The sequence below is a fragment of the Mobula birostris genome, chromosome 3 (assembly GCF_030028105.1).
Source record: "Mobula birostris isolate sMobBir1 chromosome 3, sMobBir1.hap1, whole genome shotgun sequence".
In the NCBI taxonomy this organism is placed as follows: domain Eukaryota; kingdom Metazoa; phylum Chordata; class Chondrichthyes; order Myliobatiformes; family Myliobatidae; genus Mobula; species Mobula birostris.
The window spans coordinates 65576847-65602259 of record NC_092372.1 but is presented as its reverse complement, the minus strand read 5'-3'; the positions used below and the strand labels follow the sequence as shown (position 1 = coordinate 65602259).

General features: G+C 41.6%; 1 protein-coding gene and 1 pseudogene across 4 annotated transcripts in view; one reads left to right on the top strand and one right to left on the bottom strand.

Moving 5' to 3' along the window:
* Positions 1-16348, bottom strand: part of guf1 (GTP binding elongation factor GUF1) — a 45204-nt gene extending 28856 nt beyond the window's left edge. For 2 of the 4 annotated variants that reach the window (XM_072252771.1, XM_072252772.1), the window contains exons 1-10: positions 16175-16348; positions 13843-13954; positions 11812-11960; positions 10965-11045; positions 10069-10144; positions 9851-9936; positions 9166-9230; positions 7234-7437; positions 6348-6487; positions 1270-1393 (exon numbers count right to left, since the gene is read on the bottom strand). In XM_072252771.1, the coding sequence (XP_072108872.1) occupies positions 1270-1393; positions 6348-6487; positions 7234-7437; positions 9166-9230; positions 9851-9936; positions 10069-10144; positions 10965-11045; positions 11812-11960; positions 13843-13954; positions 16175-16333 (1196 nt within the window). In that variant the 5' untranslated portion in view covers positions 16334-16348. Of the gene's footprint in view, positions 1-1269; positions 1394-6347; positions 6488-7233; positions 7438-9165; positions 9231-9850; positions 9937-10068; positions 10145-10964; positions 11046-11811; positions 11961-13842; positions 13955-15717; positions 16029-16174 lie in introns of those variants that run through there. The other 2 variants (XM_072252773.1, XM_072252774.1) reach the window with 2 other exon arrangements.
* Positions 16349-21174: 4826 nt separating this feature from the next.
* LOC140195673 (AP-1 complex subunit beta-1-like) lies at positions 21175-22921 on the top strand (annotated as a pseudogene).
* Positions 22922-25413: the final 2492 nt, after the last annotated feature.

The window sequence follows — 25413 nt, the reverse complement described above, 5'->3', positions numbered from 1 at the left end:
CACCACACAGCCGGTATGCAGAGACCATATGAGATCGTCCGTGATGTTTATGCCGAGGAACTTAAAGCTGTTCACCCTCTCAATCCCAGGGTTTAACCTGTCTCCATTTCTCCTGTACTCCACAACCAGCTCCTTTGTTTTTGCGACGTTGAGGGAGAGGTTGTTTTCTTGACACCACTGTGTCAGGGTGATGACTCCCTCTCTGTAGGCTGCCTCATTATTATTAGAGATTAGGCCAATCAGTGTAGTGTCATCAGCAAATTAGCAGATGGAGCTGTGGGTGGCGACACAGTCATAGGTGTACAGAGAGTCAAGGAGGGGGTTAGGACACAGCCCTGAGGGGCACCTGTTTTGAGGGTCAAAGGGGCAGAGGTGAGGGTGCCCACTCTTACCACCTGCCAGCGATTTGACAGGAAGTCCAGGATCCAGCTACACAAGGTAGGGTGATGGCTGAGGTCTCTGAGCTTCTTGTCGAGCCTGGACGGGATTATGGTGTTGAATGCTGAACTGTAGTCCAAGAACAGCATTCTCACATAAGCATCCCTCTTCTCCAGGTGTGTAAGGACGGTGTGTAGAGCTGTGGCTATTGTGTCTTCTGTCGTTCGGTTGTGTCGGTAGGGGAATTGTAGGGGGTCCAGTGTGGATGGCAGCATGTTGCAGGTGTAGTCCTTAACCAGCCTCTCAAAGCATTTACTTATTATTGAAGTGAGTGCAACAGGACACCAGTTGTTCAGAGATGTTACCTTTTTCTTTTTAAGTACAGGGACAATAGTGGATGTTTTGAAGCAGGAGGGCACTCTATACTGGGTGGGGGAGAGATTAAAAATGTAAACACACCTGCCAGTTGTGCCATGTGCATCCTGAGTACTTGCCCTGGGATGCCATCCGGTCCCGCAATTCAATTGAAATAAAATAATGATTTGGGCCTGGGAGAAACTGCTCATTCTATAAAATTTGAATAAGAACCATAATACTAAGTCATTTTTTCTTCAAATCATAATTACTGTCCTTAATGAATGAGAAAGAGACTGTCCAATAAATGGAATATTAAGAGGATGCTTTGAAAACAAAAATCCTAAAAATCCTAAATGCTTTAGTGCAAAATTCTGTTCATTTTCAATTTACCCAAAATGAGTTCTTCATTTCTTAGTATTGATAAGCACTTTCTGCCTAAGTAAATATTGGAACTCATACACAAAAAAATGAAGAGAACACCACTGAACTGAAAATCATGAAAACTAATGATTGGCATATAGTCTTGTCACTTACCTCCAGCCAGCACCCAGGGCTGGACTGCTGTCCCGGTGAACTGTCACACTGGAATCATTCAGTGTCAATTTCTCTACAGCTTTCCTTAAGTTGGTATACTCAGATTGGTCAGTAGGGTACATGCCTTGGAAATTAAACCGTTACAGGGTAAAAATACTTAACTCAATTCTGCACTCAAATGACTTGAATTTATTTAAGAGGTACAGTAGGTACACATTTTTTGTAATAAATGTCACCTCAACAGTCAACACAGTAATTCGGAAAAAAAAGTGCTATTAAATCCCATAACTTCTCTCTACAGCAGCAAAAATCAGATATTAAAGCATAAACACTTGATAAAGATTTGCATCATTCTCTTGGAACAGAATACCACTTCCATCTACAGGTAAAGGAAAAAAGAACAAATGCATAAAGCTGAATCACATACTAATGTTTCTCAATATAATTACTGAAACATACAGCACAGTAACAGGCCCTGTAAGTCCAGCTTCACCCTGCCGACTGTGATGCCTATCTATGGTAATTCCATTTGCCCACAATAGACCTATATTCCTCCACAGTCTATGCTTTTCCTATCCAAGTGATTTTACAATTTTGTGATTGTATCAGTCCCCACTAGCTCTGACTGTCTCTTGTGAATGTTGCTTATATGATACAGTATGCCTGTGAGCTGCTGCAGGTATGTTTTTCATTGCACCTGTGCGTACACAGTAAAATGACAGAGCACTCCGGGTCCAATCAAAGGTGTATTTGCTCGTCCTGTTTGCCTTTATTATGTTGCAAGTCACTACTGGATACTAACAACATCAAGTACTGCAGGACTGTCCCATCAGTGAGCTGCTGAAAGCGATGGAGCTGGACATACTGCAAAGCGTTGTTGTGTTGTTGCCTGGACTTACCCTATCCCATTGGGTGGTAAGCAGTGTGAGTGATTGTCTTGGCCATTTTTATTGTGATCACAAGACCCTGTTGGACATTGGTAACATAGAATACTGCAAGTCCGGCTCACTGGTTCATTAGCGAGACTGACAGTGGGGGAACTACATCGCCTTGGCTGTGGCGAGGACTAGGCCGAGGCCGCAAGGTCATCTGTTGCAGTCGACCAGGAGAGGACACACCGAGGCAGTGTGGGAGAGTCGCTGTGGGGCACACTGGAACCTGTACTTGAGTTGGAGGCTGGCCTCTTCTGTTGATGCTGCTCTCTGGTGTTCGCTCAGTGGAAGAACAAGCAGGACCAGGCCAACTTAACATCAATTCTACAGGTCACACCACTCAGAGACCTGGGTTATATTCAGTTTTTTTTCTTTGTGTCTGTTAAGTTTTTCTGAAATTGTAACCATATGTGCTATTTGTGCTGTGCGCAGTGTACAGTGTGCTGTGTGCTGTGTGCTGTGCGCTACTAGTAATATGTTTGCACCTTGGTCCTGGAGGAACACTGTTTCATTTAGAGATAGATATATATATATATAGTTGAATGAAAATTGAACTTGACCCTTATTGTACATATAACAATAAAATGAACTTTGACTTGGGTGTAGTTCTCCTTTAAATTTTCACCTCTCTTTAAACTGGTATGTTCCAGTTCTAAATTCCCCTACACTGCAAACAAAAAAATATGACTATTGATACATACAAAAGATTCTACAGATGCAGGAGGAACTCAGTAGGTTAGGCATCTACAGAGAGGAATAAAGAGACTATGTTTGAGGCTGAGACACTTCATCAGGAGTACTGATCCTATCTATGCCTCTCATAATTTTATAAATCTCTATAAGGTCATTCTTCGACCTCCTACATACCAGTGAGAATAAACCCAGCCTAATCAGTCTTTCCTTACAATGAGAGCTCTCTATTCCAGGTATTATTCTGGTGGATCCCTTTTGTATGCTCTCTGTTACTATCAGATCATTCCTGTAGTATGGCAACCAGAACAATACATAATACTCTAAATGTGGCCCAACCAATGTTTGGTACAAAAATGTAGGTTTTGTTGTGCTTTAGAGAATCAGTTGCTGACCAACATATAGCATTTGGTAACTTTTAATTAATACATTCAGAAGTCCAAACACAAGTGTCGTATACTATTTTGTTTCTTTAAAATGATCTTAGTGTCTGTCAATTGGGAGACCCAGCTGAACAAAGTACCTGAACATTATTTCTGACCATCATATATCAAAGCAAAATCCTGGGTGAAATATACTGCAGCAGAACTTCCATTAGTTTACAACTGTTGGTCAATTGCTGTGTTGTTGTTTCAGCATGGCTCTAGTACTTCAGTTACCCAGAACAACATGGCCAGTCTGATGCATTCTCAGAATTATTTGAATGCTGGAGAAGTCCATTACCCGAGGTTCATTGGCTTTCAAGGTGTCAGTTATTGTGCTTAACATTTACACTCAGTGACTAGTTAAAGTAGTTTGAAAATATTAACCATAGAACCATAGAAACTACAGCACAGAAACAGGCCCTTTGGCCCTTCTTGTCTGTGCCGAACCATTTTCTGCCTAGTCCCACTGACCTGCACACGGACCATATCCCTCCATACACCTCCCATCCATGTATCTGTCCAATTTATTCTTAAATGTTAAAAAAGAACCCGCATTTACCACCTCGTCTGGCAGCTCATTCCATACTCCCACCACTCTCTGTGTGAAGAAGCCCCCCCTAATGTTCCCTTTAAACTTTTCCCCCCTCACCCTTAACCCATGTCCTCTGGTTTTTTTCTCCCCTTGCCTCAGTGGAAAAAGCCTGTTTGCATTCACTCTATCTATACCCATCATAATTTTATATACCTCTATCAAATCTCCCCTCATTCTTCTACGCTCCAGGGAATAAAGTCCTAACCTATTCAACCTTTCTCTGTAACTGAGTTTCTCAAGTCCCGGCAACATCCTTGTAAACCTTCTCTGCACTCTTTCAACCTTATTTATATCCTTCCTGTAATTTGGTGACCAAAACTGAACACAATACTCCAGATTGGGCCTCACCAATGCCTTATACAACCTCGTCATAACATTCCAGCTCTTATACTCAATACTTCGATTAATAAAGGCCAAGGTACCAAAAGCTCTCTTTGCGACCCTATCTACCTGTGACGACACTTTTAGGGAATTTTGTATCTGTATTCCCAGATCCCTCTGTTCCACTGCACTCCTCAGTGCCTTACCATTAACCCTGTATGTTCTACGTTGGTTTGTCCTTCCAACGTGCAATACCTCACACTTGTCAGTATTAAACTCCATCTGCCATTTTTCAGCCCATTTTTCCAGCTGGTCCAAGTCCCTCTGCAGGCTCTGAAAACCTTCCTCACTGTCTACTACACCTCCAATCTTTGTATCATCAGCAAACTTGCTGATCCAATTTACCACATTATCATCCAGATCATTGATATAGATGACAAATAACAATGGACCCAGCACTGATCCCTGTGGCACACCACTAGTCACAGGCCTCCACTCAGAGAAGCAATTCTCTACCACCACTCTCTGGCTTCTTCCATCGAGCCAATGTCTAATCCAATTTACCACCTCTCCATGTATACCTAGTGACTGAATTTTCCTAACGAACCTCCCATGCGGGACCTTGTCAAAGGCCTTACTGAAGTCCATGTAGACAATATCCACTGCCTTCCCTTCATCCACTTTCCTGGTAACCTCCTCGAAAAACTCCAACAGATTGGTCAAACATGACCTACCACGCGCAAAGCCATGTTGACTCTCCCTAATAAGCCCCTGTCTATCCAAATGCTTGTAGATTCTGTCTCTTAGTACTCCCTCCAATAACTTACCTACTACTGACGTTAAACTCACCGGCCTATAATTTCCCGGATTACTTTTCGATCCTTTTTCAAACAACGGAACAACATGAGCCACTCTCCAATCCTCCGGCACTTCACCCGTAGACAGCGACATTTTAAATATTTCTGCCAGGGCCCCCGCAATTTCAACGCTAGTCTCCTTCAAGGTCCGAGGGAACACTCTGTCAGGTCCCGGGGATTTATCCACTTTAATTTTCCTCAAGACAGCAAGCACCTCCTCTTTTTCAATCTGTACAGTTTCCATGGTCTCACTACTTGATTCCCTCAATTCCATAGATTTCATGCCAGCTTCCTTAGTAAATACAGATGCAAAAAACCTATTTAAGATCTCCCCCATTTCCTTTGGTTCTGCACAAAGCCGACCACTCTGATCTTCAAGAGGACCAATTTTATCTCTTACAATCCTTTTGCTCTTAATATACTTGTAAAAGCTCTTAGGATTATCCTTCACTTTGACTGCCAAGGCAACCTCATGTCTTCTTTTTGCCCTCCTGATTTCTTTCTTAAGTATTTTCTTGCACTTCTTATACTCCTCAAGCACCTGATTTACCCCCTGTTTCCTATACATTTCATACAACTCCCTCTTCTTCTTTATCAGAGTTGCAATATCCCTTGAGAACCAAGGTTCCTTATTCCTATTCAATTTGCCTTTAATCCTGACAGGAACATACAAACTCTGCACTCTCAAAATTTCCCCTTTGAAGGCTTCCCACCTACCAATCACATCTTTGCCAGAGAACAACCTGTCCCAATCCACGCTTTTTAGATCCTTTCTCATTTCTTCAAATTTGGCCTTCTTCCAGTTCAGATCCTCAACCCTAGGACCAGATCTATCCTTGTCCATGATCAAATTGAAACTAATGGCGTTATGATCACTGGAACCAAAGTGCTCCCCTGCACAGACTTCTGTCACTTGCCCTAATTCGTTTCCTAACAGGAGATCCAATATTGCATCCCCTCTAGTTGGTCCCTCTATATACTGATTTAGAAAACTATCCTGAACACATTTTACAAACTCTAAACCATCTAGACCCCTAACAGTATGGGAGTCCCAATCAATGTACGGAAAATTAAAATCCCCTACCACCACAACTTTATGTTTTAATGTTTTAAAAAAATATAATCAAATGCATAGTACAACTGACTCTTTTAATGAGCAAGAAGAGCTATTGATTCTAATAAGAGATTCTACAATGGAAGTTTATGCATTTGTTGCATTTAAACCTTCTTGGCTATGATGCAGAAATATCACTTTTCATACCTGCAAAGACCATTGGTTTGGCAGGTTTGAACCCTGCTAGTGGCTCCACAGGTTGTTTCTGTAAGTGAAGGGTATCTCCGATCTCTGCCTCCTTTACCTCTTTCATTCCAGCTACCAAATAGCCCACTTGTCCAGCACACCTTCAAGTTACAATAAAGCATGATTACAGAACTGTGGATCTGTTGGTAGCATTCTGGCAACTGAGTTGCAAAGTTTATCAAAACCACATTCCAGTATAGTTACTCAGGTGAACCTTTATTTGAGAAAGACTTTTAGATGTGACTTTAAAGATTTTTGCTCCTTCAGGCAAATCTGATCCAGTGGCAGCATTACAAAAAAGGGCAAGGGATACCCTCCATGCCCCAGCCAACATTAATACCGTAGTTAACTTCATTACAAGTCATCAACTGACAATGATCACTTTACTACCATTGAAGGGACTTCAACCCCTACATTACAACACCTCAAGGTTGTAACAGGCACAACATAAAGCTAATCTTTTTATACGATCACAAGACATAGGAGAAGTGTACCTGCTCCTACACAGTGTACAGTGATCCTACTCAACACTGTACACTGACCTTCTTGCCGTATCCTTTGATGCCCTGACCGATCAGGAAACGATCAACTTCTGCCTTAAATATACCCATGGACTTGGCCTCCACTGCAGTCTGTGGCAAAGCATTCCACAGATTCACTACTCCCTGACTAAAAAAATTTCTCCTTACCTCTATCCTGAAAGGTCACCCCTCAACTGTGAGGCAATGCCCCCTAGTTCTTGATACCCCCACCATAGGAAACACCCTCTCCACATCCACCCCATCTAGTCCTAATTATAAAATTACCAATATTTATAAACATGAAACTGATACAGTAAATTACTTACAGCTTTTCTACCGGGTATTGATCAGGCCTCAGAATTCCAACTTCATTGACTTCATACACTTTCTTTGTGTAAGACGACATAATTTTGTCTCCCTTTTGCACCCATCCATCAAAGAGTGCAATGTTGGCTATGACTCCTCTGTAATGGTCATAGGTAGAGTCGAACACCAACGCCCTCATTGGATCTGAAACGTTTGCACGTGGCCTGAAATGCAAAAAAGAACAAACTTTTTAGTTCAAACAACAGGAATTGTGCAGATGCTGGAAATTCAAGCAACACACATCAAAGTTGCTGGTGAACGCAGCAGGCCAGGCAGCATCTGTAGGAAGAGGTGCAGTCGACGTTTCAGGCCGAGACCCTTCGTCAGGACTAACTGAAGGAAGAGTGAGTAAGGGATTTGAAAGTTGGAGGGGGAGGCGGAGATCCAAAATGATAGGAGAAGACAGGAGGGGGAGGGATAGAGCCAAGAACTGGACAGGTGATAGGCAAAAGGGGATACGAGAGGATCATGGGACAGGAGGTCCGGGAAGAAAGACAAGGGGGGGGGGGACCCAGAGGATGGGCAAGAGGTATATTCAGAGGGACAGAGGGAGAAAAAGGAGAGTGAGAGCAAGAATGTGTGCATAAAAATGAGTAACAGATGGGATACGAGGGGGAGGTGGGGCCTTAGCGGAAGTTAGAGAAGTCGATGTTCATGCCATCAGGTTGGAGGCTACCCAGACAGAATATAAGGTGTTGTTCCTCCAACCTGAGTGTGGCTTCATCTTTACAGTAGAGGAGGCCGTGGATGGACATGTCAGAATGGGAATGGGATGTGGAATTAAAATGTGTAGCCACTGGGAGATTCTGCTTTCTCTGGCGGACAGAGCATAGATGTTCAGCAAAGCGGTCTCCCAGTCTGCTTCTTAGTTATTTTATTCAGACAATTTTGATTCAAATGCTAAAATAAGAAACATATTTATAACAATCATAGACATACAAAACTAGGATAGCCACAGACTCAGAGCTGTTGAATGAGGTTTTCCTGTTGTTAAACCACACAATGCATCAGATCACTTGACAAAGAATAATCTAAGTTTTATTATCAGCAGTATAGGAATGAGGCTTGCTGCAAACCTTGATCGAAGGTATACACAAAATATTGTTGGGTGCTGGGTGCATAGATCTTTTCCAATGTTTTCAAGTGCAGTTTTCTAGAAATAACCTGTGACATTCAGTAACAAGAAAGACATGCTAATCAGCCAATCAAATTAAAAAAATATTACTGAGGGCAAAGCATACAGAGAAGGGAATACAGATCTTTTCAATCCTAATGTTAACAAAAAGCAAAAATATCAGAATAAGAATTTTTTTAGTTTTATTAAAGTTCTACCATTTAATTTTTTTCCTATTGTGGGTATGAGACTTTAAGGCTGAAAGGCTCCCAACCTCTGTTATGCCATGGGCCCCTACCATTAGCCGAGGGATCCATGGACCCCAGGTTGGGAAACCCTGCTCTAAGTAGTTTTCCAATGAGATTGTCCATTGATAATTATGACAGTAACAGCTCAACCTTTTCTTAATTGAACTAAGCTATTTCATGCAAGTTGCGAGTACATGAAGTTTACAATACATCATTATAGCTTCTGGGAGGAGCACATTGCTGCTCTCACTGATAGTTTTGCTACATTTATGAAAATTGGTGTAGTCATACTGATTACAAGGAACACAGTCTGCTGAAATATCAAATCAGTATCAAATTGTACAATGCTATTAAAATATGGTCACAGCAGATTCAGGTTCGAGATTTCAATGTGGAGACATTCTGAAAGCAATCCTGCTGCTGAGAATCCACATCGGGTTTATTATCATGATGAGAGACCCATTTTCACTTCAGCAATAAGGACACGGAAAGTGAACTATTATAAATGAAATGGCTTAAGCCATACTTACGGCGGAATTTTTTCAACAACTGCTTTCAAAATCTGATCAACATTTGTTCCTAGTTTGGCTGAAATCTGTAAAAAAAAGTTACAATATTCACTAAAGATATCACAAACCACTTTCAGAGTTCCTGAACTCTGTGCTTCTCACAGTCGAATCAAACTCTTAGTTTTAAATACAATCAACTGGAGTCTATAGCTATTTTTTGTGTAACGTAGATTACGGTACAGTTCATAGAACAAGACAAATTCTGATCTCTATTTTAGCTTATGTGAGCAATGGTGTTGACTTTCAATATCAATAATTATTATATTGTCACAGGGTTGTAGCATAAATTGAATTCTATTTTGGAACACTTAAACAAAATAACATTTTAAATGTGAAAATGTTTATGATGATCAGTATCACCATACCTTAGAAGTTTACTTCGGTAACATGAGGAACAAATAAATGTTACTTTACTATAAATTTTGAATGCATCTGTTTTTATATAAACATCCTTGGTCTGTAAAATATGAACAATTGATTAATGGAACAGCTACTAAACAGTTACAATATGTATTGAAACACTCAGACACCTTGGGGAGAAACATTAATAGACATGTTGTGATGAGATTAATGTAGGTAAACTGCAGTTTCTCATTAAGTAGGGTAATTGAACAACTACACAAAAGAATACAAGCAAGATTCGTACCCTGATACATTCTTCTTTGGGAATATCAAAGACCTTTTCAATCTGTTTTTCAACCCTGTCAGGTTCTGCATGCTTGAGATCAATCTATAGAGGTAATCAGACGAATATTTTGCATGATTTTAATTGGCACTGTGTTGAGAACAAAAGCAAGCTGCATTTGAAATTATTAAGGGACAATACAACAAAACAAACACAAAGAGAAAAATAAACACTTTCCTTGTTTATCACTGGAATTATCATGAGCTGAGCTTCAAAGGCAAGGAAGAAGTTTGCCACAGTCTGCGCTTGAATGCCCTAAGGGGGATAAAAATACATTTAAAACAAATATACAAGAGGATGACAGAGTTCATATTGAGATATTTCCAGTAGCAGTTAAATCTCGAACCAGGATTAATGGGCATAAGATTGTGGGGCAGTCACTGAACCGAGGTGCACAGGAAGTTGTTCTCACACAGGCTGATGAATTTCAAGTCAAGTCAAGTCATTTTTTATTGTCATTTTGACCATAACTGCTGGTACAGTACACAGTAAAAACGAGACAGCGTTTTTTTTAGGACCATGGTGCTACATGAAACAATACAAAAACTACACTGAACTACGTAAAACAATACAAAACTACACCAGACTACAGACCTAGCCAGGACTGCATGAAGTGCGCAAAACAGTGCAGGCATTACGATAAATAATAAACAAGACAATATGCACAGTAGAGGGCAGTAGGTTGTTGTCAGTCCAGGTTCTGGGTATTGAGGAGTCTGATGGCTTGGGGGAAGAAACTGTTACATAGTCTGGTCGTGAGAGCCCAAATGCTTCGGTGCCTTTTGCCAGATGGCAGGAGGGAGAAAAGTTTGTATGAGGGGTGCGTGGGGTCCTTCATAATGCTGTTTGCTTTACAGATGCAGCATGTGGTGTAAATGTCTGTAATGGTAGGAAGAGAGACCCTGATAATCTTCTCAGCTGACCTCACTATCCGCTCTCAAGTTCCCTACCCTAGAAGGTTGTGGAGGCCAGGTCACTTCATTCCCATTGTACAATATTTGCATATTAGATTTTTTAAATTATTCTGCACCAATAAGAGAGTAATAAATATCAAAGGTCCACCAGGTTAATTTACCTCATTGGCATCGACAATCAACAGCACACCCTGACAAGCAGACAATGAACGAGAAACTTCATAGCTGAAATCCACATGACCCTGTGAAAAATGCAGAGATGAAAAACTTCTTTTTGAGTAAAGACTCACTTTCAAAACATTAAATTTTTTTTTTTTAAATAGGTATCCGTTAGTCTCATGAGACCATGGATTTGCTCCTTGGAACGTTTTCAGGGCGCAGGCCTGGGCAAGGTTATATGGAAAACCAGCAGTTGCCCATGCTACAAGTCTCCCCCCTCCACGCCATCGATGTTGGCGAAGGGAAGGGCATTAGGACCTATACAGCTTGGCACCGGTGTCGTCGCAGAGCAATGTGTGGTTAAGTGCCTTGCTCAAGGACACACACGCTGCCTCAGCCAAGGCTCGAATTAGCAACCTTCAAATCACTAGACGAACGCCTTAACCACTTGGCCACACGCCAACACCAGACTCACTTTAGAGTGTAAATATACAGTATAGTTTTTATTTATGAACAAAGAGTAATATAAAGCACAATTTCAAGATATGGTAAACCCAAGTCAATGTACATTATTGCCAATATGTCCCACTTGAAAAATAAAAATCTACCAAAGCTCACAGTATCTTTCTCTGAACTGGGAATATAGCAAAAGACTTCAACTGATTTGAAGCATCTGAGATTCCAACAATAACAGAGCAATGGAAAGTCAGGATTATGGGCAACTTTCTGAACACTTTTAAACAACAGGACAGTTTTCATCAAAATTGCTCATATATTATCAGCTTAAGGTCAGTTAACTTCCAGGCCTCAAGAAGAAGATAATAACAAAGAGAGTTGTACTGAACTTACTGGTGTGTCAATCAGGTTTAAGAGGTAGGTCCTTCCTGCATGACTATAAAACAGAGTTGCTGTCTGCGCTTTCACTGTAATACCTCGTTCACGCTCCACCTGCAGTTTATCTAGTACTTGTTTGTTGTGTCCAGATTTGATAATTGCCCCTGAAAATGTATCAGTTAAAATATTAAGACATGTTCTTCCCCAATCAGACGTATTTCAAATACCATACTATAGAAAATGAAGAGATAAAAATGCTACTGTTTTCAATTTGGCCTACTTTAGAGAGAAGGAAAAAATTTTTACGAACAAAAAGCATAGAGTACATTTCAAGACGCAGTAAACGCAATTCAATATATAATTTTGCCAACATACCTTAAATGAGTCAAAATGTACTTATTCAACTAAAATGTGCTTATTATTGGATCAACAAATTTGCAGAATACACCAAGATTGGAGGTATAGTGGACAGCAAGGAAGACCATCAAAGCTTGAAGTGGGATCTAGACCAGTTGGGAAAAAATGGCAGATAGAATTTAACTCAGACAAGTGTGAGGTGTTGCACTTTGGGAGGACAAACTAGGGTAGGACTTGAGTGCTAAGCAGTAGGGTAATGAGGAGTGCAGTGGAACAGAAGGATGCAGATCCAAAATTCCTTGGAAGTGGCATCACAGGTAGACAGGGTCATAAGGAGAGCTTTTGGCACATTGGCCTTCATAAAACAGAACATACGAGTACAGAACCAAACAACAGGAATTCTGCAGATGTTGGAAATTCAAGCAACACACATCAAAGTTGCTGGTGAACGCAGCAGGCCAGACAGCATCTCTAGGAAGATGTACAGTCGACGTTTCAGGCCGAGACCCTTTGTCAGGACTTGACGAAGGGTTTCGGCCTGAGACATCGACTGTACCTCTTCCTAGAGATGCTGCCTGGCGTGCTGCGTTCACCAGCAACTTTGATGTGTGTTGATATGAGTACAGGAGTTGGGAAGTTATGTTGAAGTTGTATAGGATATTGGTGAGGCCTAATTTGGAGTATTGCGTGCAGTCTTAGTCACCTATCTACAGGAAAGATACCAATAAGATTGAAAGAGTGCAGAGAAAATTTACAAGGATGTTGCTGGGACTTGAGGACCTGAGTTAAAGGAAAAGGTTGAACAAATTAGGACTTCATTCCCTACAGCATAGAAGAATGAAGGGAGATTTGACAGAGGCATACAAAATTATGAGGGGTATAGGTAGAGTAAATGCAAGCAGACATTTTCCACTGAGGCTGGGTGAGACAAGAGCTAGAGGTCATAAGTTAAGGGTGAAAGGTGAATTATTTAACGGGAACGAGGGATAACTTCTTAACTCAGAAGGTGGTGGGAACGTGGAACGAACTACAGTGGAAGTGGAGGATTCAGGTTCGACTTCCACATTAAAAAAAAAGTGCATAGCTACGTGGATGGGAGGGATACAGAGGGCTATGGTCCAGGTACAGGTCAATCTGACTAGGCACATTAATAGTTTGCATGGACTAGAAGGGTCACAGGGTCTGCTTCTGTGCTGTAGTGCTCTATGACTCAACTTCAGGTTAAAGCTTCAAACATTTCAATAAAGTGACCAGCCCTCATACTGAAGTTTATTTTTGTCAATTTTATTTTTAAAGATAAACACGAGAAAATTTGCAGGTGCTGGAAATAGAAGCAACACACGCAAAATGCTTACTTTTAAAGATGTTTGCTTTCTATGCATTTATTCCAGTATTAAACCTACTTTTATATTATTTTGTTCACTTACAGGAGTAGTTGACTCCTTCACACAGGACATATCCCCTCCTTGAAATCATTAGAGATCATACAGACAGCAAGAGCCACTTTTCAATAAATACAGGGTGCAAAAGCAACCTGTTGCCCACAATGCAGGGAACAATTGGTTAAAATAATTATAAAAGATCAGAGAACAACAAAGGAAAATGAAATGTACACCATGATTCCATGTGCTTTCAAAAAAGGTTATGAAGTGGATTTCACTGCTGTATGTATTACTAAAAAAGAAGTACCTGTTATTTCCAGGAGTCTATCTGCGAGTGTACTTTTTCCATGGTCTACATGAGCAATGATGCTGAAATTTCTAATATTTTCTACTGGAAATTTAGACAGGTCGTAGTTTTCCTGGAAAAGATTATGGCAATTATGACTATGTGTATGAGCTAAAAAGGGAACCATTCTTCCTACAATACAAAATTAGTTGTTTCCTTGTTTTCTATTGTTAATAAAACAAGTACGTTTATTTACACGGGCTCAGATTATTTAAATTCAACTAAAATAATGCTGGAATGGAAAATTTTGTATTGAGCTGTTCAAATACACCACAGCCCAAACTCACTGTTACTCATCTTACTGAACCAAGAGAGGAATCATCAACCTGTTGCAAGAATAAATTTTGAAAACATATCCAATAAATACTATGTGAAGCAAAACGAATACATGCTGAAAAAGATAACAAATTTACTTTGCAACCACAAGGTAAAAAGTGAAGTCTTGTGATATAGACTGTAAGGCAAGAACACAATTAGACCATTTGGCCCATCGAGCCTGCTCCAGCATTCAATCAAGGCTGATTTATTATCCCTCTAAGTCCTATTCTCCTGCCTTCTCTCCACAACCTTTGACACTTTAACTAACCAAGAACCCAGCAACCTCTGCTTTACATATACCTGATAATTTGGCTTTCACAGCAGTCAGTGGCAATGAACTCCACAGATCAACCACACTTTGGCTTAAGAAATTCCTCCTCATATCTGTCCTAAAGGAATGTTCTGCTCTTCTGAGGCAGTGCTCTCTGGTCCTAGACTCTCCCACTATTGAAAACATCCTCCCCACATCCATCCTATCCAGGCTATTCAATGTTTGGTGGGTTTCAATGAGATCCCCCCTCATTATGCTTAACTCAAGTTCAGCCATCAAACACTCCTCATACAGTAGCCCTTTCATTTCTGGGATCATTCTCATGAACCTCCTCTGGAATGCCAGCACATCCTTTCTTAGAGAAGTGTCCTAATACAACCTACAATACTCTAAATGTGACCTGACCAATACCTTTCAGTATGATTTCTTTTAGTTGTCTTTCTTTATGCTTGGGTAATAATTAACTCGGTCTAAAGAAAATCTTAAAGGAGGAACGGAAACTGAAGGAAATAATTTTATTACTCCAGCGCCTATATTGTAGCTCAGGCTGCCGAAGCGTAACTACTATGGATGTACATTGCCTTTCTATCAATACAGAAAAAGTAAATGCAAGCTGCGCAATTTTAAGCAGACATTGAGTAATGTTGCATCCGGATAACTGTTGTACATTGATTTTTTAAAAAAGCATCATTTGACCTTTTATTATTAACAACTTCAGCTAATCTATACCTTAAACTGTATAAATAGATTTGGAGATTCTGTTAACACAACGTTCAGCACCAGATCTTGAAGCTGCAGCTTTAAAGTTGTAAGGCCTAGGTGCAAAAATGTACTCCATTTCACAAAATATGCATGAACTTTCAAAATGCATCTTGTGTGATGGATTTTTACTTTCTCTGCATATTCATCCTTGAGCCCTTTGTAATGCATCATAGTTTCCCTCCTGTTATCTCACTCTTTTTGCATTCTGTAAATATAACTGCAATGGAGGAGAGCCGTCATTGTAATCAACAATTTGTGCACACAGAACAGTAGAGCAAAGTACAGGCTCTTTGGCTCACAATATTATGCCAATCTTTTAACTTACTTCAAGATTGATCTAACCCTTCCTTGCCCCATAGCCCTCCATTTTTCTTTCATCCATGTGCCTCCCTAATAGTCTCTTAAATGTTCCTAATATATCACCTCTACAACCACCCCTGCAGTATATTCCATACAACTAGCACTTTATGACATCTCACACTCACCTTAAAATTATGCCCCCTCATATTAGCCATTTCCACCCTGGGAAAAAGTCTCTGTTGTCCACTCACTCTTCCTCCTTATCTTCTCTGAGATAATTTGTTCCCAGTTTACACTCCCAAATTTCTGCCTAATAGAATCATAATTCGTCCTCCACCCAAATAAATACTTTTCCATACTATCTGCTGTTATAGTAACAATCCCCAGGAAATATGAATTTTCAAATACGGAGTGATGCACGGTCATGAATGGCATTTTACTCATGAAAACTGCAACAGGGAGAACAAACTTGCAGAGGAACCCACAACCACAGGACCCCGGGAATGACGACGTCACAATAAAGGATGACGTTACTGTGACGATGGTGGGGCTCCGGAGCACGCGCCGCCGTTTCTAGGGGTGCAGCAGGACAACGATCATCGTTCCGGGCTGCTTCTAAACCGCAGGCCGCCCCAAAGTCACCTTTTCCCGCTGTAGATTATTTCTTTCTGGAGTCTGACCTTCGACACCTCCACTGTCCCGTGAGGCCGCCCTCAGTCCGCACTGCCGCCGCTTCCAGCTAATGTGCAGAATACGGCGAGCAACAGCTGGAACCGGCAGCCGGCCGAACGGGCTCAGCATGGCGGCGCAAAAGGGGCGGGGCTAACCCGGCACCTGACTGGAGCCGAGCCGTCTGAGCATGCGTATTCCCTGGCTAGAACTGGCGCGAACGGGATTTGAGCGTGCTTGGGTTTTTGCAGAAGGGAAAGGAAATACATTTTCCCCACTTTGAACAAAGCTTTGCTTTTTCTTCCCGCTGATATAACTACTTGGGAAGTAAGAATTAGAGACTTTTCAGGTTGCATACTTGTAATACGGGGCTTAGATAGGGTGAATGTGCATAGTCCTCTCTTGGAAATTTTAACTAAAAACTGAACTTCATTAGTAAAAGGTATAAAAAGGACCTGAGGGGGAATTAAACTCAAAGCTTGGCCCTTGTATGGAATACGCTGCTAGAGAAAGTGGTCGAGGCAGGTATAATAACAAAATTGTAAAGATACTGGGGTAAGTACCGGATAGGAGGAGGTATATATGATTAGTTAGTGGGCACCTTGGTTGGTATGGATACGTTGGCCTGAAAGGTCTATTTCCATGCTGTGTTACCGATTTGCACTCCGAATTGCAGCTCCTTATGTTGAAGAAGGTTATGGCTGAGCATTGACTTTCTGGACTTCTCTTGGTGTCAGAGATTTTAATCTACTGTACGTAACAAACAAGTGACTATATTCTTGCTCTTTTTGGGAATCTCTAACCCTGTGAATAAAATTTAAAGCTGAATCTGGATACTGGAACCTTTATTCTCTGACTATGCTCCTAGTTGTATATTATGTGGGTAAAGTTGAACAAATTTGGTCCTAGGGGCTATTTTGTGTTTGCTTGGGCAGTTGCAAGGGATTACCAGCATTAATTTTACTGCCACAGGGTAGGGACTATCCTGCCTTGCTATGACTCCAAGTGCTGCAACAGCTTTACAATATCTTTAAAAAAAAGCTCTGTTGACCAGCCTCTGTGAAAAGAGTACTTATTACTTACTGCCTGTTACACTGCTGGTGTTTAGGGCAACAATGAAGGTCCCCCACCTCAGCTTGTATAGAAGGATTCTTCATTGCTGTTTCTGTAACAATTGTTTTTTTTTGATCAGTTGGAATTAATCCTAAACTGAACCCCCCAAACCTCGAGGACTGGTGAACCACACAGTCTGGCCTCTACCCTTTGACCTGTTTGGCATGGGTGACCCTGCCAAGAGCCAAAGCACAAGGCCCTGTCTCCAGCCAACGTAGCTCTCTGGGTCATTGAGGCACGCAAGCCTAAAATGCTATGACAGGATTGTGGTCCTCTTGGAGGTATGAAAAGAGTGCAGGTTTAAAATTTAAGAGCACATACATTTCAGCTGGAAATTGGTAGGAAATACAGGGAAATACAGAGAAATACTCAGAATCTGCATGAGTATAGGAAGCAACACCAATAGAGTCAGTATTGTATCAACAAGAGAGTTGAGGGAAGTGGCCTGAATTGGACTGAAACAAGGATTGTTTTGCATATCCCACAAAAGGGGAGGAATGGTTTGGGCCCACTGAGTTCCCAAATAACAGGAAATTACAGCCAGTTAGCTTAACATCTATAAAAGATAAAATATTAGATGCTATCATTAAAGATCTAGCAGAGTATTTATAAAAATAAAATCAAGGTAATTGATTTGTGAAAGCAAATGACCAATCAACATAAGCAATGTATTTGTTTTCTTGGATGTAATATGCTGTGACTTAAGGATAACCAGGAAATTTACAAATAACATGCTTTGTCAAAGGTTATTGCAGAAAAAAAACTCAGTTTGATATTGGCTTTGATATAGGATTAGGTGTTTGATTAGGTGTAAATGGGTCTTCTGGTTATAAAACGTAATGTTTAATGTATCATGGAGATTAGTGCTGAAAACTCATTTTTTACAATTAATTTGGTGGCTTGTTTTTGTCTCATTTATGGGTAGATATGTTATCTGTAGTTGGCTTATGGACATAATTTCTCCTTTAATTTTGCCAGTCCTTGTATGATAAGTCTTATGTGGGCTGGTATATGAAGAAATTCAACCTCCATACTGTCAGAGACTGTAGCATAGACTTGGGCTATAAAACTGAATCTGAAGTATACTGGTGTAGAACCATTCAGTAAATTCCACAGGTTCACCACGTTCTGACTAAAGAAATTCCTCCAACTATCCTGCCCCTTCAAGACTTCAGTCTACACCACAAAAATATCAGGTCCTATAGGCTATTTCCCAGGGTGAAAACAGTCAGTATTGGGGGCATAATTTTAAGGTAATTTGAGGGAAGTATGGGGGGGGATGTCAGAGATATGTTCTTTACACAGAAAGTGGTGGGTGTGGGGAATGCCCTGCTGGCTTAGTGGTACATTAAGGGACATTTAAGAAACTGAGAAAAGCAAAGAAAACAGGCAAGGGCAGATATGGACAGACAGGAAGTTTTAAATTGGTAGTGCCGCACGTGAGATCCAGAGCCAATATGGGATTGTGAACTTAGATCTGGCATACCGACCCTGTTTGAGGACAGCGACCGCGATGAGGATTGAGCATCCACTGTATCCCCCACCTTATCAGGGGCCGAGTGCACCCAGTGCGCCTGAACCCCAATCCTCCCAGTGCTCAGATACGGTGGCCGCTCAGGTAAAACAGCGGCGGCAGGGAAGGGGAGGCTCTCTATACCCTGAGATCCAGGAAGGGAATACTGAGGATTATTCTGAGATGGGGGGTGGGGGGAGGGGAAGAATCCAATAAAACCATGCACCCTGGAAGCCTCAAGAAATGATAATGATCATGAATCAGGCCCCAGATAGAAAAGAAAAACCAGCACAGTTTAATGCGACACCACAAGATTTATTCAGTCTCCGCTGCATGATTCTCTCAGCTGATGAGGGGCAGAAATGGAAGGCAGAATTAAGATACCAAACCTATCAGGAGTTACAGGTGGGAATCCATAATGAGAATGAACAGACAGACAGGACTGGTGGTTCCCCATATTACCGTTAGAGTTGGCCCTGGGTTCAAGCCAAAGAGCCTAGGGTTCCTTGCCTACAGCCTGACGAAACAAGCCTCCAGCACTGAGGGAGACTGGTAAGACTTGGCCGCGGGCCAACTCCGATACTGGAAGGAGTCGGAGGTGAAGATGGGACACCTGGTAAGACACACTTTTAATATTGACGGAACCCAAGACATTGTACCACATCCCTGAGCAATTTCAGGCCATGATGACGGCCGCACCAACTGCCCCACCCCTGTCCGGATCACCGTGAAAGAAGGAGGGACTCTACCATCCCTTCCGCAATACCCCCTCAGGCCTGAGGCAACGTTTTATGAAGATGGAAGCTCTTTTGTGGATCCAACAGGGAAATGATATTCTGGCTATACGATAATGACGGACAGTGAAGTAATTGAGGAAGCCTCTTTTCAAATAGCTGTCTCTGCCCAGAAGACTGAACTGCTTGCTCTGACTCATGCCTGTATCCTAGCAACAGACTAAAGTGCGAAATTTTACACAGACTCCCGTTATGCACTGACTACGGAACTTTGGGGATTCCTGACTTCCTCTGGCCACCCCATTAGTAATGCTACCTTTGTAAACAACTTACTCACCGTTCTACAGCTACCTCGAGTTTTGGCTATTATTAGATGTGCAGCCCATACTGTACGGGGGAATCTGATGAGATATTTAAGGGTAATGCTCAGGCTGATGCAGCAGCAAAACAGACAGCCTTGGACCCCACACGTTTAGTCCCCTTGAGAACCCAGCAAGCTCCCATTAGACGAAATCTAAGGATGGGTATGCCAGATATGGGGGAAATACGTAACTTCCAGGGGGACGCCCCTGAAGGAGAGCGCAAGCTATAGTCCCAAATGGGTTGCCACCTTGAACTTCAGAGCAATTTATGGATGCCCCTGTGGGACAGGTCTGTGTTCCCTCTGTGTTCTTACCTATCTTGATACGTTTGTAGATTATGTACGTAATTGTACACACTTGGGCAAGGAGGGAATGGTTAATACTTTATTACAAACTTGGTGGCTCTCTGATTTCCAGAAAGCAGCTGAAAAATGAGCTAAAGCATGCTTAATTTGTAAAAAGACAAATGCTGGAAAAGAGATGCCCTGTGATTCTGGAACCACCCCCTTGCCTGGTGGGCCTTTTGCTTGTCTGCAACTTGATTTTATAGAATTACCTAGAGTACATTGTTATAAGCATTGTTTAGTAATAGTAAATGTATTTTTTAGATGGATTGAAGCTATCTCCATGACTGACAATACTGCTACGACGTGGTAAAGATACTGCTAAAAGAAATTTCCTCGCTATGGACTTCCAGAAATGCTAAATTCGGACAATGGGCCATGTTTTGTGACCAAAATAAATGAGAAAGTCTGTAAAGAACTTGCTATAAAACAGTAGTTCCACTGCACCCATCATCCGAGAGCAGCTGGCATAGTGGAATGAACCAATGGTACCTTGAAAGATAAGCTGGCCAAACTTACACAAGAAACTGGATTGACCTGGTTGAAGATTTTACCCTTAGCCCTATTCCACATGAGAATCATGCCATCAAGTAAGACGGGGTTATCACCTGCAGAAATTATCTACGGGAATCCTTTGAGAACCTCATGGGGAACCCGACCTTGTTTGCTGCTCCTCCCTGAGAGCTTACCTGCATAATTAGTATGCATACCTTGGGGAAGGAGATGGGAAAATACTTATACAAATTAACTAAAACTCTCCAAAGCTTGCATTCATAGATATGACAGGCCTATCGAGAGGACAAAACCCAGCCTAAAGGTGACTACCCCAGGATTGAACCTAGAGATTTTGCCTGATCAAGAACTGGGATTGAGGGAAACTCGGATCTCGATGGAGAGCAATACACTCACCATGACTGATTCTAAATATTTCAGAACAACCAAGAAAGGAGAAATCTTTGAACTCAAAGCAGAACTCAACAGTGACAAGAAGGAGAAAAAGAAAGAAGCAGTGAAGAAAGTGATTGCGTCAATGACCATTGGCAAAGATGTCAGTGCCTTCTTTCCTGATGTCGTAAACTATGCAGACAGACAATTTGGAGTTGAAGAAGCTGGTGTACCTCTACCTAATGAATTATGCAAAGAGCCAACCAGATATGGCAATTATGGCTGTCAACACTTTTGTTAAGGACTGTGAAGATCCCAATCCACTCATCAGAGTGCTGGCCATGAGCACAATAGGCTGCATCCGTGTAGATAAAATTACTGAGTATTTGAGTGAGCCCCTGTGAAAATGTCTAAAGGATGAAGACCTTTGTGTATGAAAAACTGCTGCTGTCTGTGTAGCCAAGCTACATGATATCAATACACAGCTGGTAGAAGATCAGGGATTTCTGGACACTCTAAAGGATCTGGTATCTGACCCTAATCCAATGGTCGTTACAAAATCTCATCCAAACAGCAACTTGTTAGACCTCAATTTTCAGACAATCAACAAGCTTTTAACAGCCTTAAATGAATGTACTTTATGGGGCCAGATATTTAGTCTTGATTGTTTGGCCAATTATAGCCCAAAGGATGACCGAGAAGCTAAAAGCATCTGTGAGTGTGTGACGCTACGTTTATCTCACACCAACTCAACTGTTGTCCTGTCGGCTGTAAAGGATCTGATGAAATTCATTGAAATGTTTTCAAAGGGCTTGGATTACTATGGCACTTTGTTGAAGAAACTGGCTCCCCCACTGGTAACGCTGTTGTCTGCAGAACCAGAATTCCAATATGTTGCCATCCAAAATATCAACCTCATTATACAGAAAAGATCTGAGATTCTTAAGCATGAAACGAAGGTTTTCTTTGTAAAATACAGTGATCCAATATAAGTGAAACTGGAAAAATATTATGATTCGATTGGCTTCTCAAGCCAACATTGCACAGGTTTTGGCAGAATTGAAGGAGTATGCCACTGAAGTAGATGTTGACTTTGTGCAAAAAGCTGTGCGTGCAATTGGACGATGTGCAATTAAAGTTGAGCAATCAGCAGAACGCTGCGTGAGTACGCTACTTGACCTCATTCAGACAAAAGTAAATTCATGTCGTCCAAGGAGCTATTGTAGTAATAAAGGACATTTTCCGTAAATACCCAAACAAGTATGAAAGGGTTATTGCAACACTTTGTGAAAATCTGGACTTATTGGATGAATCAGAAGCAAGAGCAGCAATGATATGGATAGTTGGAGAGTATGCAGAAAGAATTGACAATGCTGATGAGCTATTAGAGAGCTTCCTGGAAGAATTCCATGATGAGAGCACATGGGTTCAACTACAACTTTTGACTGCTATTGTGAAACTATTCTTTAAAAGAAACGACTGAGACACGAGCTGGTGCAGTAAGTTCTAAGCTTGGCGACACAGGATTCCGACAACCCTAACTTGAAGGACCGTGGCTATATATGCTGATGTCTACTTTCTACAGATTCAGTGGCAGCGAAGGAAGTTGTGTTAGTAAAAAAACCTCTGATTTCAGAAGAAACTGATCTTATTGAGCAGTGCTCCTTGATGAATTAATCTGCCATATTGGAACTCCAGCCCCTGTGTACCATAAGCCACGCAGTGCATTTATGGAGGGGCAATCGAACAGACTGCAAACGTGTTATTGAAGGAACTGAGTAGGAGGACTCTCTTGCTCTCTTGGACTAAAGGAAAATGTATTGGTTGATAGTGATGATTTGCATTTCGGAAGTCTGATTATATTAATTTTGATTGTTGTCTGCATTTTAAGATGCCTTTGGCCATGTTTTGTATCTTGTTGTAGAAGTGACCACCTATTGTGTAAGTTTATCACGTAATGATAAAAAAGAGGGAATGATGAAGTTTTAAGGATATTGGGGGATTTAAGAAAGGATTCTTGGACTCATGTAAATAATGGGTTAAACTTAAGTGCAAACTTATGTGTGCTCTGTTCTGGATAGTGTCCTTCACTGCAGTACTGCTTGTAGCTTGTTTAGATTAACGACTCACAGCTTGACGACTTCCCTTGAGAATGACATGGGGGCTGAGTTCGCACAGGTTGCATACATCATGCCTTACAATTTCACGTCTCTAATCTAAGTTCCCTGGTTTGTTGAGGGAGAACTCACTGATAAGGCAAGAATCTGTCTGTAATTAAAACCTTGATTTAGTGGATTCTCTTATCTAAGTAATTAAGTTTTGCTGTAACTAACTTGGCAGGAATATCTGTTCAACTGAGTGTTCTTTGTTTCTCCAGTTCTATAAATTGTCATGTTTTTGAGTGTTACACAGAAGCTCGTCACGAGCCGCCAGAGAGAGAGAATTTCTGTCTCTTTGATGTTCAGTTCCGAGCTTCTCGCCGGCTGAGCTCAAACGAATATTGGTGAAAGGATAAAGTAAAGAACTGTGTGATGTGGTTATTGGTCCGGCGAATTTAAGTTTACACTACAAGTATGTGAAGAGAAAGAGCATAAGACGTGAGAAAATAGGACCAATCAAGTGTGACAGTGGAACAGTGTGTATGGAACCGGAGGAGATAGCAGAGGTACTTAATGAATACTTTGCTTCAGTATTCACTGTGGAAAAGCATTTTGGTGATTGTAGGGATGAATTACAGTGGACTGAAAAGCTTGAGCATGTAGATATTAAGGAGGAGGATGTGCTGGAGCTTTTGGAAAACATCAAGTTGGATAAGTTACCGGGACTGGATGAGATGTACCCCAGGCTACTGTGGGAGACGAGGGAGGAGATTTCTGAGCCTCTGGTGATGATCTTTGCATCATCAGTGGGGATGGGAGAGGTTGTGGAGGATTGGAGGGTTGTGAATGTTTCTCCTTTATTCAAGAAAGGGAGCAGAAATAGCCCAGGAAATTATATACCACGGAGTCATACTTCAGTGGTTGGTAAGTTGATGGAGAAGATCCTGAGAGGTAGGATTTATGAACATTTGGAGAGGCATAATATGATTAGGAATAGTCAGCATGGCTTTGTCAAAGGTAGGTCGTGCCTTACGAGCCTGATTGAATTTTTTGAGGATGTGACTAAATACATCGATGAAAGTAGAGTAGTAGATGTAGTGTATATGGATTTCAGCAGGGCATTTGACAGGGTAATGCATGCACGGCTTATTGAGAATGTAATGAGGCATGGGATCCAAAGGGACATTGCTTGGTGGATTCAGAACTGGCTTGCCCACAGAAGGCAAAGAGTGGCTGTAGACAGGTCATATTTTGCATGGAGGTCGGTCACCAGTGGAGTGCCTCAGGGATTTGTTCTGGGACGCTTACTCTTCGTGAGTTGTTATAAATGACCTGGATGAGGAAGTGGAAGGGTAGGTTAGTAAATTTGCTGATGACAGAAAGGTTCGGGGTGTTGTGGATGGTGTTGAGGGCTGTCAGAAGTTACAGTGGGTCATTGATAGGATGCAAAACTGGGCTGATAAGTGGCAGATGGATTTCAACCCAGATAAGTGTGAAGTGGTTCATCTTGGTAGGTCAAATATGATGGCAGAATATAGTATTAATGGTAAGACTCTTGGCAGTATGGAGGATCAGTGGGACCTTGGGGTCCGAATCCATAGGACACTCAAAGCTGCTACGCAAGTTGACTCTGTGGTTAAGAAGGCATATGGTGCATTGGCCTTCATCAATCAAGGGATTGAATTTAAGAGCCGAGAGGTAATGTTGCAGCTATATAGGACACTGGTCAGACCCCACTTGGAGTACTGTGCTCATTTCTGGTCACCTCACTACAGGAGGGACGTGGAAACTATAGAAAGGGTGCAGAGGAGATTTACAAGGATGTTGCCTGGATTGTGGAGCAAGTGTTAAGAGAATAGGTTGAATGAACTCGGCCTTTTCTCCTTGGAGCAATAGAGGATGAGAGATGACCTGATAGAGGTGTACAAGATAATGAGAGGCATTATCGTGTGGATAGTCGGAGGTTTATTCCCAGGGCTGAAATGGCTAACACGAGAAGACAGTTTTAAGGTGCTTGGAAGTAGATACAGAGGAGATGTCAGGGGTAAGTTTTTTATGCAGAGAGTGCTGATGGGCTTCCTGTGATGGTGGTGGAGTGTGGATATTATAGGGTCTTTTAAGAGACTCCTGGATAGGTACATGGAGCTTAGAAAAATAGAGGG